Below are 14,684 nucleotides of genomic sequence, written 5' to 3' on the forward strand. Positions count from 1 at the left end.
AAATGGAATGAACCATTCTTTTTGGTTGGCCCAGTTTGATTGGCAAATGTTATCACTTTTTCTTGGTTAGCCCTACTGGTCTATCTCTGACTGTCTGGTCTAGCATAAAGGCAAGCATCCATGGACTTGGAAACGTGTAGTAGAGCACATACATAAGATAAGCATCACCATATGGAACCACTACTCTACAGCTTTCACTTCACAATAATTGGTCAAACTTTTTTCTACTGACAGTTGTGAGATTTTTATCCTGAAAGGGTGAGGAGTTTTGAAGGTGCCCAAACCATAAGTTTGCAAAAAAGAACACCCAAATGAATGAAGAAAGTTCCTAAGAAAAAGATTATAAACCTTGTTGACAGTATCACTGTTATTTGCTTCTTTTAACCCATTGGTGCCTGTGCTTGCAAAAAAGGGATATATTACGAGAAAGGAAACAACGTATGGCAGTCAAACATTTTTCACCTTGATAATGATGAGGATGATGATCATCAAAATAATAAGAACTTGTATGGTGCAAATTCAACATGTTTTCAAATGGGCCCCTCTAAATGATAGACAATAATAAAGACAGAAAGATAAAAAAAAGATAAAGACGGAAATACAGTTTTATTAATCAAATGTCACTCATGCTTCATGCTCAATGCAAGTTTCAACCTTAACTACAGAGAAAACAGTCTTTACACTGAAAAAAACATTCTGCTGAAAAAATTTCTGCTGAAACTGCCCCCCTTTAGTGCAGATATTACAGAAGATGCAAATTCCAAAGGTTCCCGCATGCCTATGCTGGGCTCCACAGCATGAGGTTTAACACAAAGAACCGGCAGGCAAGGGCTGATCACCTAGCAATGCAGAAAAAAATAAAGAAAAGTATTGTTAATGGCCCCAATCAAATACTCAGCCTTACAGGTTTATGCTGTAATATTAGTTTATCTTTTTTTTTAATAATTGGACCAGATTTTCCTTTCAGTTAAACATCCTTTGATTAAGCTTAGATCCCAGGGTCAATAGTCAGCCATTATTAGCATTACTATCCCAGTACAAACACAACGTTACAAAATGTATCTAATCACTCACTATCAATTACAAATTCAAGACGGATTCTGCTCAAAGTTCGAGCGATCAGTGCAAGAAACAAAGCACAGTAACTTTTTGAATAGACTACGAGTAGTCCCTCTTTCGCTTAGTCCGTCGTGCGTGACGTGAAAGAAAACCGCGAGAAAAAAATGGCTGTGCGAAATCCTGGAGGCGAGGAGCACATGAAAGGAGGCATATGTTTTTGCCTGGCTACTTGAAGAGTACAGTAGAGCAATTTTATTCAGATCTCCCGGGACTATTGATAACAGGCGATAATAAGAGGACGTCAAGATGAGAAATCCTACACCGAAAAATCACTTGGCCGTGAAAGGGCAAACTCTTGGGCTTAGGCGGTAGTCCCTCCTTTCGCGCGCTCCTAGCCCCCAGGATTTCGCACGGCCATTTTCTTCTCGCGAATTTCTTTCACGTCGCACATGACGGACTAAGCGAAAGAGGGACCACTCGTAGTCTACTTTTTGAATGCTATTTCAAACATCTCACTTTAATTTATTTCTGTGAGTGACCCCACAATTAAATTCTCAAGCATTCTCGAGAAAGTTAGTGTCAGACCTTGTAAGAATGCTTAAAGCATGGTAGCGTTACTGTGTTTTGAACTGACATGAAATGTCTGTTTTTATTATAATACGGATAACTTTGAATTCAATTTTCTCTCGTGGGGTCAGCTTGAGAGCTTAAGTCTTGATAAGTTCATCTTAACTGTATTCAAAATATTGCCATGCTATGGGTTTTTTAGGTAACTTTATTTTTGCCATTATTGCTTTAATGTTCAGCAGAAATCTTCTTAAGTGTACAGTCTGGTACTAATAAAGCAAATCTCCTTCAGGCACCTAAAATGGACATGTTTTGTCCCTGAAGACAGTCATTGGCTACTTGTTTGTAAAACTAAAGTACTTACCAAATGTAGCCTGAATATCATTTCGGATTTGTGAAATGGACTGAAAAAAAAAAAAAAAAATGTATACTAAGTTATTGGATTATCTATATGACTTGTTCCTTGAAACCTGAAGTTAAAAGCAATTAGAGAAAAGCAGTTCTAATGACCTGTTCACAGTATTATAGTACAGCACAGTCACCAGGGGTCTTGAAATGCCATAGGAATAATTATGCAAAGTAAGCAGACCAAGATCTCCCCATCATGAAGTTTAATCTGTAACTCTCCCAGACAAATTTATCTAACACAGACTCAAAATCCTCTATGAATACACAAATTATTAAAGTTTAGGTTGCAGTCTAACCACAGGAAATTAAGTTCTAAAAAACAAATTACTTGACTGTCTACCTTCAGTGCAGACACACACGCACACACACACACAACTCTTCCCACAAAATAGGCCCTTTGCAGCTAGGCCATCATGTGACCTACTATTCACAAGAAAGCATGTCGAAAATATCAAAATGGCCGAGTTTAAGGCCCCTGGCAATAAAGAACGATATTTTATGATGGTCTGAATTTTTATTGGAGGCCAAGACCTTGCCTGAGTGAGACTTGGCCTGAAAGAGAGGCTGTTCACACTCTCTCAGGCTACATCTTTTGCTTTTGTCAGGCCTTATTTTGCTGCACTCTGGCTACAAAATCAAGCCATAGTTAGGCTAGCATAAAGCCTGAGAATTTCATAAGGACAGGGCTGCTTTGTCATTGGTCTTCTGAAATGGTATTATCAATAATTTTTATTAGACAAGGCTGAGCCAGATGTTGTGATCTGCTTGTTACTGACAAATCCCAATAATCTATAAAAACGGAATTTAAAAACAATAATTATTAATGATAATATTACAGTTATTAACAGAGCTGGATCCTCAATCTGAAGCTGAAAAATATTAGACTTATTGCAGCAAACTTATAGCCTCCTACACAGATGCTCTTTGGTCATAAACTGAAGAGGCTCCCTTGGGGCAATAATTACAAATAAATTAAGCTTTCTACTGTTGCGTGTTACATATTTGAAACCAACAAATGATAATTATAGTAAGTGTTTACTAAGTAATTAAAAAAAAACTTTATTTAGCCAGGGTGACCCAATTAACACCATCAACAAATGCTTTTAAAGTAAATACACGTACGCAATTTTCTGAATCCAGTCTGGGTTTGTAGATTTACAAACAAATCTTTTTCATTGCAAAATACACTTTTAATTAGTTTATTGAGGAACTATTTAAACAGAATAAGTTCTGATGTGCACATAGCCACCCAAGTATTTTGGTGCCTTGCTATTGTGATCAGTTCTCAAGTTTCAAGCAGACTTCCTGCCGGCAGGCTTCCAGCATTGGGAAGGAACTAGCCCAATGAATATCTGCACACAAAAATTTCTGTCTTTTTCTTACTAAATACGCCATAGCCTCTTGCTGATAAGGATTTAAATTAACTGTTTTTATATCCACACACTTGTTGAAAGGCCATGCTGGTATCTGTTGAATTCTCTTGCAAAATGTTTCTAAGTCCATTTTAAGTTTGGTGCCTTGGTGGAGAAGTACCCTGTGATAAGGCTATGTAAATAGCCTTCTGTTTCACCAGACGTTTGTGGGAGGGGAGGGGGGGGGGGGGGGGGGGAGGAGTTTGTGTGACAAGCCCAAAGAGTGTCTGTGTAAGGGCAAAGCAGCAAACCTTTCTCTATTCAAATAAACAGTGTGGAAAACAAAGTAACTTGTAAATTTAATGCTTTAATCAATGCATGAAAACTAGAAAGTTACCTCTCGAGCTCTCTCCAGGAGCCCTTGTTCATCATGATCAAACCCAACCTGGAACCACAAAAAGAAAGAGATAGAGATAAGAAAAACTGAACTATTTGTATGTACTTCAGTAGCATATGAACACAGAATTACCTTAACCATCTGCCAGGAGTACTTTTAATGACCTTCATTTTCATCATACATGTATATCAGTGTTGTAGAGTTTGGGGCTGATCGAAGGTCAGACCTTAAATGTCTAGTTGTTTTCCTCAATCTGTTTTTGTACTTTGATACATGTATGTCAAATAAACTGCATATTTTAAGTTAATTGGTTTCCACCTGATCACATTGTAATTATAACACTTATTATGCTTAATATTTAGCTGCTTGTAACATATAGTCTCATAAGTATATTTTTTGCAAGAAAGGCTACCGGTAGGTTTGACTGATTACATATTGGCAGGGTTTTGATTTCATCTGCCTGCAGCCTGGAACAGGCTGTCCCCTTATTTAGTTTTGCATTAAAATGAAAAATGTAAATCCCTAATTCCTTATTTACTGAAACCAACTGAAATGCAATAAGTGTTGTATATGTGTACCTGGCAGTAATAACAGGTACATGTATGTTCCTGTGGTCTTCCTAACACACAAGACCTTGACAGTTGGTTAACATCAGATGTCACAATCTGTCGTCTTGTAAAATCCTCCCGTTCTGCAAATTAAAGGAGTGATAATATTATAAGTAGTTAATTCATTCATGTTACATCTTAAGTTATCAGTATACCTCCAAAATCAGTTGACAATTTTGAAAAAAAAAATCTTTCAGTGTTTTCAGATAGATCTCATTGAGACCATTTATTTTCCAAAAAATTCAGTGGAAAAATATTGATTGTAAACAGAGTTATAAAGGAAAAATGCAATAATCTTTGCATGATTAGTACACTTTCGGTAATAGCATGAATGTGAGTGCATTTACCATAAGCACTACGAGTGATATTTAAAAACTCTCTCAAAATTGCACAAACCTTTAGGCAAGTGCAATCTGAAAGAATTTTCAAATGTCACGAGTAGTGTAAATCCTCAATTGCCCAAGCTTGTGTTACGATATTTATGAATGTGTGTGCATTAATTTGCATGTCAGTGCTAATCAAAAATTAACAATAAATTTGCCTGCTCTCAGCAAATCACAATGGACAAACTTTATCACCCATATAATAAATAAAATTTTATATAATTTGGCCATGTTCTATACACTTATAAATGTTACAAAGATACAAAAAATATTAAATAACTAGATGAAAAAGAGCATAATTTTCTACTTTCTACCAATGATTGTTTTCACTGTCACGCAATAAAAAAATAAATCGAAAACCATCCAGTGGAAAAAGCTATGAAATTATGATGTTATAGAAGATAACTAAATGAGACACTTCTCCAAGTTTTAGGCCTGTGTGTTTCCCCAAACTTCAGATATTCGTTGAAATGTTTTGCAGATATTTACAGAGCCCAGTATGAAAACGCCATGTTAGTGTACCTCCCTGGTACACCAATATGGCAGCTGGAAAATAGTGTAAACATCTGGAACTTATTTTGGCTATCTAGGCGACTGATTATCAGTACTGATCAAACAAGCATTTACATAAGCACTTTTCATAATGCTCTAACTTCTAAGAAGGCTCAAAATCATGAGATAAGTACATATTTTTTGACAAACTCGATCGTAGCCTTGTGTCATGCACCTCCATAACCCTGAAATTCAAAATGCTCTGAATTCCAAACGAAGCACGCTATTGAGCTGTAAAATTGTAAACAGATATAAATATACCGCCTCTTATGCCTGATGAGGATAAAAACTTTGGTGGCTCTTTAGTTTTGGATTTTAGAAAATGATAACGTCACGTGAAAACGATCTATATGGCACTGTTGAAAGTTCTGCAGTTGTTTCAAGAGTTTCAGCATCATTTGAAGATGTGCCATCTTGAGTGTTAACAATCATTACCATTCTGAATGGAAAACTCAGCATTAAATGCTCTAAACATGTTAAGGTCTAAGGTAAGGTAAGGTAAGGTAACTTTATTTTAAGTCGTAAATGTAGGGAGCGGTTGCCCAATCTCCCCAGCCAAGGGCCCATGACAAAAATGCTCTGCAACTTTCTGACCCTTACTTACCAAGGCATACCGGGTACTCTGCAGTCTCACCACAAACTGGCTCACCAGCAATGTTAGTGGGCTCACCTATAGCTACTTCCTGAAGGATTTCTCCACATAATGATTCTACAGCCTCACGTAAACGATGTTTTTGAGCTGTTGGAATGATAGCTACAACCTGTTGGGGAAAAGTTTATAAATGAAATCGAATAAACAAAATGCACATTTCACAGCAGTGTAAAGAGTTTGTACAATCACATAATCACTGATTTTGATGTCAAATGATTCTATGTGGGAAATTCAATCAAATCATGTGTCAAATATTACCAAAAAAGAAGTTACCAAAAGCTACAGGCATGGTGGCCTCATGGTTAGTGTGCTCGACCCCAGATCAAGCAGTCCTGGTCTGATCCCTGTCTGGGCATTGTGTTGCATTCTTGGGCAAGGCACTTTACTCTCTCAGCGCCTCTCTCCACCCAAGTATACAAATGGGTACCAGCGGGAATTGCATTTAAAGCCTGAGATTCAGGTTGAGCTCTTGCGTATTCATACTAACATTTCAATGTTACGCAGGAACTATATGTTGTATTGTTTGCTTTGCAAAACAATAATTTTGACACTTATTTTTCATCAATAATATAAAGGCAAAGCTCACTAATTATCACTGTAAATTCAGAAGAATGCTTAAAGCTCAAACGCTAGTCAAATACTAGTCCATTGCAGGGTAACTCCACAGCATAATTCAAAATCAAGTGGTACCCATTTATATTGAGTGGAGAGGTATTGTGAAATAAAATTTTTTGCCTGAGAACACAATGTATTATGACTCTGGCAAAGGCTTGAAACTGGATTGCTCAATCCAGGCCACCATGGCTAGTGTAATTGACACAAATGACATAAAGATAATTGTTATAATACTACAGTGCACTACATTTAATAATTCAGGACATAACATGTCGATAATTTCGATAGTCAATAAAAATCGATCGTTATCAATCGAATTCGATACTAATATAATCAATCGACAAATATCGGAAGTCGATAAAACTTGATCACACGATTTCTTGTGATTATCTTCTTAGATTGATTTCAATCAACAGAGATCGGAAATACAAAAAACCGATGTATGGCGGGATTTATTAACCAATGTTACTGAATATTGAAAGTATATGTGACTGGCACTGACTGATGCTGTTTCACATCTGAACAAGGCTAGATCTGGCAAGATTAACTGCTTATACATGGGCTCATATTTTCTGATGAGTGATCTTAATTCCCTGTATTTTTACTGTCATGTGTAGGTTGCAGACTGGTGGGACAACCACAGGTGCAAGGAGAAGCAAGGGATATACAAACCTGGCAACTTTAGCCAACCTAGCGGAGAGGGAGGAGAGTCATAGCAGCTTGTATTTGTCAACAGTTGAACTGATTAAAACACTGATGAAAATAAACTGTCAATTACTTTGCTGGCCATGATTTTCCCGCATCCTAGCCTTAACTTTGGCCTGCTCCATCCCCCAAAGGATCACTTCGAGTTCCCAGAGTCTCTTATCTTCCTGACTTGTGGGAACAAGAGAGACCCTGAGAACTAGGTTGGTGGGTGGCAGGGCACGATTTAGCTCAGCTGACACTGTTAATCAATCATTTCTCAAGGTAATTTAAACATTCGATTCTGTAATGAACAACAGACCACTTCCATAATTTGGTTGCTTGAATTTCGTGGCTGATTGAAAAATATGCCTGAATTTTTGTCAATAATCAGTTGAAAATCTTGTGATTATCGACTTTTATCAACAAATTAAACTTGTCAATAATTTGAGAATTATCGACAAATATTGAGTACTATTGACTTATCAACTACATGTACGTTTTGAAATTCGATGATCGACTTTGATCAACATGTTACATCCTGAATAATTGCACATCGCAATTCTTGTAAGTTAACATATGGAAAGACATGCCTCTACCAACCTGCACTTCAACATTACTGTACTACATCAAACCACTTAATCATTCTGACTAATGCATATAAAAACAGCAACAAAAAATATTTTGAAAGCAGCAACAGTACCAGCAAGCAGCAATACTTTGTCAACATTTTGCTACAAAACCTTAAGACAACTGAAACTAATTGTAGCTTTCCAGATTACAGTATGTGCTATCCATGAAAGAGTTTCTCTGTTTTCAAATACAATAGAGAACAATATAGACGTCTATAAAAAACAGAGATATGTTCAGAGTGGGGGAAACAGTTACCAATTACAGATCGATCAAAAAAGATATAACAAGCTGCTTTTTGACCATTATCTCCTTCCACTCTTGTTAATCAACTTACAGTAGCACTTTCTGCAAACTACCCCTTCCCTAAACGTTGCGTATGCGCTCTTAAAACACGTTTTTCGCACTTGCTGTGAAACATTTTCTCACCCTTCATAAGTCGCGAGGGAAAAATTTGCTCGCCACTAAAAGTGAAAACCTGTGAAGAATTTAAGCTTTGCTACACTAAAACAACTTTTTCCAAACATTTCCCTATCATTCGGAAGAAGTGGACGAAGCTAGAAATAGCAACACTTACCTAAATCTCTAGACCAGGCGTTGAAAAAAATCGCTTTTTCGGAAGCCATCCTATAGTGTTCTCCGATTTGTGAAGCGCGCGCGCCTGGGTACCAGGGCAAGAAATCATTTGGTACAGTTAAGGGCCCATTAACCGATTTATGCGCGCGCTCGCGCGCGTTGCTAAGGAGGTGAAATTTCACTTCCGGTTACTTACGTCAGCCTGAGCGATGAAAACAAAAATAACTCAATAACTTCCAAATTCGCTCGCATTTTAGATGTTTTTCTTTGTGTTTCACAAAATGCAAAGTAAGAAAAGTATAAGCAAAGAAAAAATAAGAGAAAGACGGAAAAACAAGAGCAATAGAAAGAGAAAAACTTACTCCGTGTGGCTTTGTTTGATCTCACCGAAGTGAGCTGGCAGTGTAAATTGCGCACGCGCTGATAGGGTAACTTCCAATATATATCGGGCGCACTTCCGGTTTCTTTAAATGCTAAATTATAAAGGAAACGCGGTTTTTCCTCAAATTTAGCCTTTTTTGACGGATTTCGATTAAAGCCAACGTTGGAAACATAGCTATGCATTTCTTTTTCAAAATCATGCTTTTTTCAGAAAATTACGAACTTTTTAATATTTCGAAATTCTCTCATAATCTGACTTTTTAGAAATGAAACAAAATCTATGCATAGCGTAATGAGGATTTAAATTAAAATATTAAATCAATGAAAAAAATTCCGACAAAGTAATTTGCCTGGGAGCCTTTGCGTTTTTTCAGAATGAGTCACATGACCATGGGCGTGGCCTGATGACGTCATCATTAGTGTTGCTGATCATGAAAAAGTTAAAACACATGAAATAACTCTGAAGTAACTAAAAATGACGAGGTTATATGAGAATAAATTTTCCCTAGCAACGGCTCGAAAAAATCGGTTAATGGGCCCTCAATGGCCCATGATTTTGAAAAAGGAATGCATAGCTATGTTTCCAACGTTGGCTTTAATCGAAATTCGTCAAAAAAGGCTGGATTTAATGAAAAACCGGGTTTCCTTTAGCATTTAAAGAAACCGGACGTGCGCCCGACATATACTGGAAGTTACCCTATCAGCACGTGCGCAATTTACACTACCAGCGCACTTCGGTAAGATTCAACAAAGCCACACGGAGTTAGTTTTTCTGTTTCTATTGCTCTTGTTTTTCTGTTTTTCTCTTATTTTGTCTTTGCTTGTACTTTTTTTACTTTGCATTTTGTGAAACACAAAGAAAACATCTAAAATGTGAGCGAATTTGGAAGTTTTTGAGTTATTTTTATTTTCTGCGCTCAGGCTGACGTAAGCAACCGGAAGTGAAATTTCACCTTCTTAGCAACGCACGCGAGCGCGCGCATAAATCGGTTAATGGGCCCTTAACCAATCAGCCATCTTTCCGTTTGTTCCGAACCAATCAGACAATTTGGCGGGAAAGTTGGCGAGCTGGAGCTGGGAAAAAATGACGTAGCGACAAGAGGAACATCAATGGCCGATCGCGCACTCCCACGCATCGGGAAGAGCGCCGCACCGAAGAAATCAAAGAAATCGAAGCGACTGTTCGCGTGAATAAATGAATGACTTTATGAGACTAATAGACTTTATTATCTAAAACGACGAGAATTAAAGCTGAAAAGCTTGTGGGGTCGGTTTTACTAAAAACTAAAATATCTCTAAACTAGAACTAGAAAAACTACAATAAAAATCTAAAAGTTGACGGAGATCACCTAATCACTTGAAGTTGCACACATTTGCTGGTACACTCCAGCAACACTTCCCATGGTCTCCCCAATTCCCGCGAACTCACTTGAATTGTCTCTCGCCGTTAAAATATAAGCTTGCCAAAATAGAGCAACGGAGAATCGAATGACTAGAAATGATTTTGAATTCAATTGAAAAGAACAGAAAAGTACTTTACCTTAGAAAGACGAAGATCTGTTGCGCAGTTTGCAGACATTTTTATTCGTGCGCCAGTTTGGAGTAATGATCAGTTACACGGTTAACTTTGATCATATACTTCTGGTTTGAGGTAAAAGTTCGTATGCATAATATCTGTTTACAAAGTTAACAGAGTTTGTCCCAATCGAAACCTAGGCCCACAATGTCAAGAACGTTAAACAAAAGAACTCTTTGTTTCGCCAGCCAATAGTTTTCTGGTATGAGTGTACCGAACAATTGCACCGAATACCACCTAGGTGATCTCACGTAAATATAATTAACCCATTGTTCAAGGAGAAGAAAACAAAGGGGACTTTTGTCTGCGCATGCGCGAAAAAGTTTTGTTTTCACCGTTTTCACCTGGTTTGAGCACTTTTGCTTAGAGGCGTGGTTTGGCGGCTGGTTTTCGGTGCTGTTGAGTTTGACAACGAACTTTCGAAGGAGAATCATTCTTTAATAGGTCCTCAGTAAGTCATGTAAGGCATGTTACAGTGAAAAGCAATTCAAAGTGAAGAGAAAATTACCCGTTTCATTTCGCTTATGCCAATTTTAGGGTCGATAAACCGCTTTTCGTGCACACATGTCACCGACAAAGATGGCGGAGCAACTTCAGAATACCCGGCCACTTTATTTACATGTGTCGGTGGGCTTTGAATGAGATGCTAATAAGTGGCCGGGTATTCAAAGATGAAGCAAAGCAAGCGTTGATTCATTTCTGCAGTGCTTTGAAGAGTACCACAGGTCTTATTCGACGCCAAACAAAAGGAACATGGCTACTGTGGTAAGTAAAACGTATTACAGGTTCCTTGAGCTTATATTTTAGATTTGTCTTCGTCTCATCTTGCGGAGATGAGGAAACCATGTTGTTCTCATTTTCGATTTCAAAGTGTGGTTAAACAAGAAAATCTCACCAATTCTTTTTTCGTCAATCCTTCACTAAATTCGAGTCCAGCATTGCTATAAGGTTATTTTGTCATATTATGGGTACCTTTGTGTTTTTGAGTTAAACCATTTCATGTTCAAGTGAAGTGAATGTTGTGATCGATAAACGAAATATCTGTTTACTTGAAAATTAAAATTTGTCTTCAAACCTCGGAGACTTTTGTACTCCTTTGTGATATGTGAATTTCCATTAATGGGTGACTGTTTAATGTGTGGACTATGTCCTGGCAAAATTTGGTACCCTGTTTCCGGTGTTCCTCTGTTTACTATTACAGTGTGGGGCCCAGTTCTCGGCCAGGCCCAGTTCTTGGCCACTTTTTGTTCAGCGTTTATTTTTCGCGTCACAAATGAATCTGAATAAAAAGCAATTGTTTCCAAAGGTAGCTTGATTCCTTGTCTTCCATTCTGCCGAGTTTTGTTTCATCCTGCCGAGTTTTTCTGTGAGCACATCGAGGTGACGCGAAGGTAGGTGAATTTGGTTTCCCTGAAAACATGTTTGTTTATGGCTGCTCGAATTACATGGTTTAATTCAAGTTTATATTTTGTCCGTCTAGAAAGCCCAAATGAGCCAATTCTTGGCATAAAGAACGTAGAGTGATAAAGCTATCTGTTAAATATAAACTTTTCCTGGCGTGTTTAGTTCTTTGACCTAAATTCACTCCTCAGTATTTCCTTAGTACTTTTGCGTATTTGCCTATTCTCGGCCACCCTGCTCGCCTTCAACACTAAAAGCGCTCATAGTTTTGTGTGGAGTATTTGTGTCAAGTCAGTTGCAAAAATAAAGCTGTAATGGGGTGGCATGCGGAAAACTATGAGCTCTGACTTAACCCCGTTTTAAATACCTAACTCTTTTTAGCCTCGCTTGACTGCACTTAAGAGAAAAACTAGGTGTGCAAAAAATGTCCTTTTCTAACATGAAACAAAGCTCTTTAAGGATAATTTGTGATCGAAATATCAAAACGCAAGCCTTATAATTGATTTAACAACAAAAAATGGTAATAAAGCGTTGTTCATTCTGAGGAATCACATGCACTCTTTTGTGGCCGAGAACTGGGCCCGCTGGCCGATAACTGGGCCCACGAACAAAGCCTCCATTTTCGTTATTACTCGGGAGAAAACAGCGTTGAGCAGTCGATAGCTCTACATGTGTAAACTGAATGCTGAAGCTAGTTATGCGTGAAATTTTAACTCCTTACGGATATTCCAAGGTGAGAAATACAAGTTTATGTTTTTTGTGCCCGAGAACTGGGCTCCATACTGTAGTCGCACGAATGATTTGAGGTCGGAATTCAATTCTACAAATTCAGTTTATAACGCATCGTGTTTTACAGTTCTTAAAATGAGCGACATTGTTTTATACTGTTGAAGAAAAGCATTCATTTGATTTAAGTTGAGTGAAAGTTTACTCCAGCCAACCCTTGTTGTTATAAACCTTATCGAACAAAATATCCCCGCATTTGATTTCACGATACTCGCTGGCAACGCTGTTTTATCAGTTTGTCCGTCTTGCCTGAGCTGGCTTTTTGTGAATATGTGGAAAACTAATTTGTGATATGGGAATCGGCTTTAACTAGCGAAACTACAGTTGCTCTGCTATAGTTTAACGTAAAGAAATGAGGATGTTTCCGGTATTCTGGTTGCCCAAAATTCACCTGGAAGAGGAATCTTCCACGACCAAAATTTGCTTCTTTCGACCAAAGCGTGACATCAGTTAGTCACGAACCATTTTCGAGTATCTTACATAAACTTACGACTTGAAGAAAGTTTACGGTATTCATAACTTTATATCTAGTTTAGAGGCTGCGACAGTGAGAAAAATGTCTTTTGCCTTTGTTTTCTTGCAGATGCAGCCGTTTTGGAGTATGTGCAGTGGCAGCAAAATTAAATTAAGCATGACATATTTAAACTCATTTGTACAAAGAAACTAAGGTAATAAAGATGAAGGTTTCCTCGACAGTTTCTCCTTAAGCATTGACTTCTCCAAAGTTATGTGGGAAACCAGAAGAGGTGCAGAAAAATTGATTGAGTATTGAAAATACACATTTCTTGGTCAGTCTATTGTCATGAGGCAGACAAAAGGCTTCTCTACATGGCGATTCTTACTTTTGTCCTCAGGTCATTGATGGCATTGACAATTTTTGTTTGTTTTCATAGCTCTGAAAAGAGTGGTATGAGTGGTCCTGAGAAGAACCATTGCAATACTATGTGATGTTTTCTCTGCAAAACAATATATTTGTCACTTTTATTTCTCATAAGGCTCACTAATAATCTCAGAAGAATGCTAAAAGCTCAAGTGGACGGCGAGGTACTTAGTTAAGTCTGCGTCAGGCCAAGTGGTCCATACTGCCTGAGCAGAATTCTTTGAGTGCCTAGTAGAGGTTGTACTGATTATTATTATTATTAACATTATTATTACTCTTGCAATAAATCAAAACCATGGCACGTGGAGTGGATCTACTTGTTTCTATAATTTCATTTCCATATGTCTTTACCCTGTTGTTTTGGCACTTTTATTTCTTTAGTGTCGTTCAGATTTAAATTATTTGAAAAACTTGGAGGTAATTTTGTAATTGAGTTAATCTGCATATATTGACAGAGCTCCTTTAAAACTGCCTGTTGTTTTTCGTACCAATTTGTTACCAAATTGTTATAATCACTATATCTTGCTATTCACAGTAAATTCCATAAACAACTCCCACAGCATATAAATGGTAGTTACGATACCGATACTGCGCAAAACGGTCGACCGCTGAGTCCCAGGCGCATCGGCTCACAATTTTTACGTCTTGTTGATTGATGTCTCCTATGGCCAAGTAACAAACGAATTTGTATCTTGGATAGCAAAGTTTCTTTACTCGTTCCTTGATCTCCTCGGTTATCTTGAAAGTGGGGTCTTTGCAGAAGTCTGGGTCATACTTTTGCTTGGCCAGGTTTGTTTCCAAAGCTTGTTGAGTAATTGGTTTTACTTGGTGTTCCTGAAATAAAAATAAAAATTATGGAAAAAAAAACTTTTATGTGACAGCAATCTGAAGCAAGTACACTTGAATTTTATACAGTAAAGAGGGGCTCTTGACCTCACTCCAAAGGTAGAGGTTCAAATACCCCTTCCAGGGATGGGTAGGGATGATTTCAGTCCCTGATCTCCTCCCAGGGGTTAACCCCTATTTTGGGCGGAGAAGGGATAGTTCAGTGACTGGACTAGCAGAAGGGTGTGTCCGAATACAAATTAGAAAGTTAACGAGAACTGCCTATTACTCATTAAAGACAAAAAGTAGTATTGACAAAATGAAACTCAATGCATAAAATGTACAAACGTTT

The 14,684-nt window shown here is 37.7% G+C and overlaps 2 protein-coding genes and 1 long non-coding RNA gene across 3 annotated transcripts in view; 1 reads left to right on the forward strand and 2 right to left on the reverse strand.

Annotated features, from left to right (window-relative positions):
- Positions 1-587: 587 nt before the first annotated feature.
- Positions 588-8,533, reverse strand: LOC149117059 (uncharacterized). The gene is made up of 7 exons (XM_089280841.1): positions 8,485-8,533; positions 7,403-7,539; positions 5,931-6,087; positions 4,362-4,474; positions 3,784-3,831; positions 1,991-2,030; positions 588-839 (listed from the first exon to the last, which is right to left on the reverse strand). The coding sequence occupies exons 1-7, from the start codon at positions 8,531-8,533 to the stop codon at positions 805-807; spliced, it is 579 nt and encodes a 192-aa protein (XP_089136967.1). The 3' UTR covers positions 588-804.
- A 2,217-nt stretch (positions 8,534-10,750) lies between these two features.
- Positions 10,751-13,320, forward strand: LOC149117060 (uncharacterized). Its single transcript, XR_016205547.1, has 2 exons — positions 10,751-11,205; positions 13,211-13,320. It is a non-coding gene; the product is annotated as an uncharacterized LOC149117060 (long non-coding RNA).
- Positions 13,131-14,684, reverse strand: part of LOC149117061 (dynein light chain Tctex-type 5-A-like) — a 4,535-nt gene continuing 2,981 nt past the window's right edge. Inside the window, exon 3 of the mRNA XM_089282729.1 lies at positions 13,131-14,341. Within this exon, the coding sequence (XP_089138855.1) occupies positions 14,033-14,341 (309 nt within the window). The 3' untranslated portion in view covers positions 13,131-14,032. The remainder of the gene's footprint in view (positions 14,342-14,684) is intronic.

The sequence above is a fragment of the Orbicella faveolata genome, unplaced genomic scaffold (genome assembly GCF_042242905.1).
Source record: "Orbicella faveolata isolate gen_17 unplaced genomic scaffold, um_ofav_v1 contig_12, whole genome shotgun sequence".
NCBI classification, from domain to species: Eukaryota; Metazoa; Cnidaria; class Anthozoa; order Scleractinia; family Merulinidae; genus Orbicella; species Orbicella faveolata.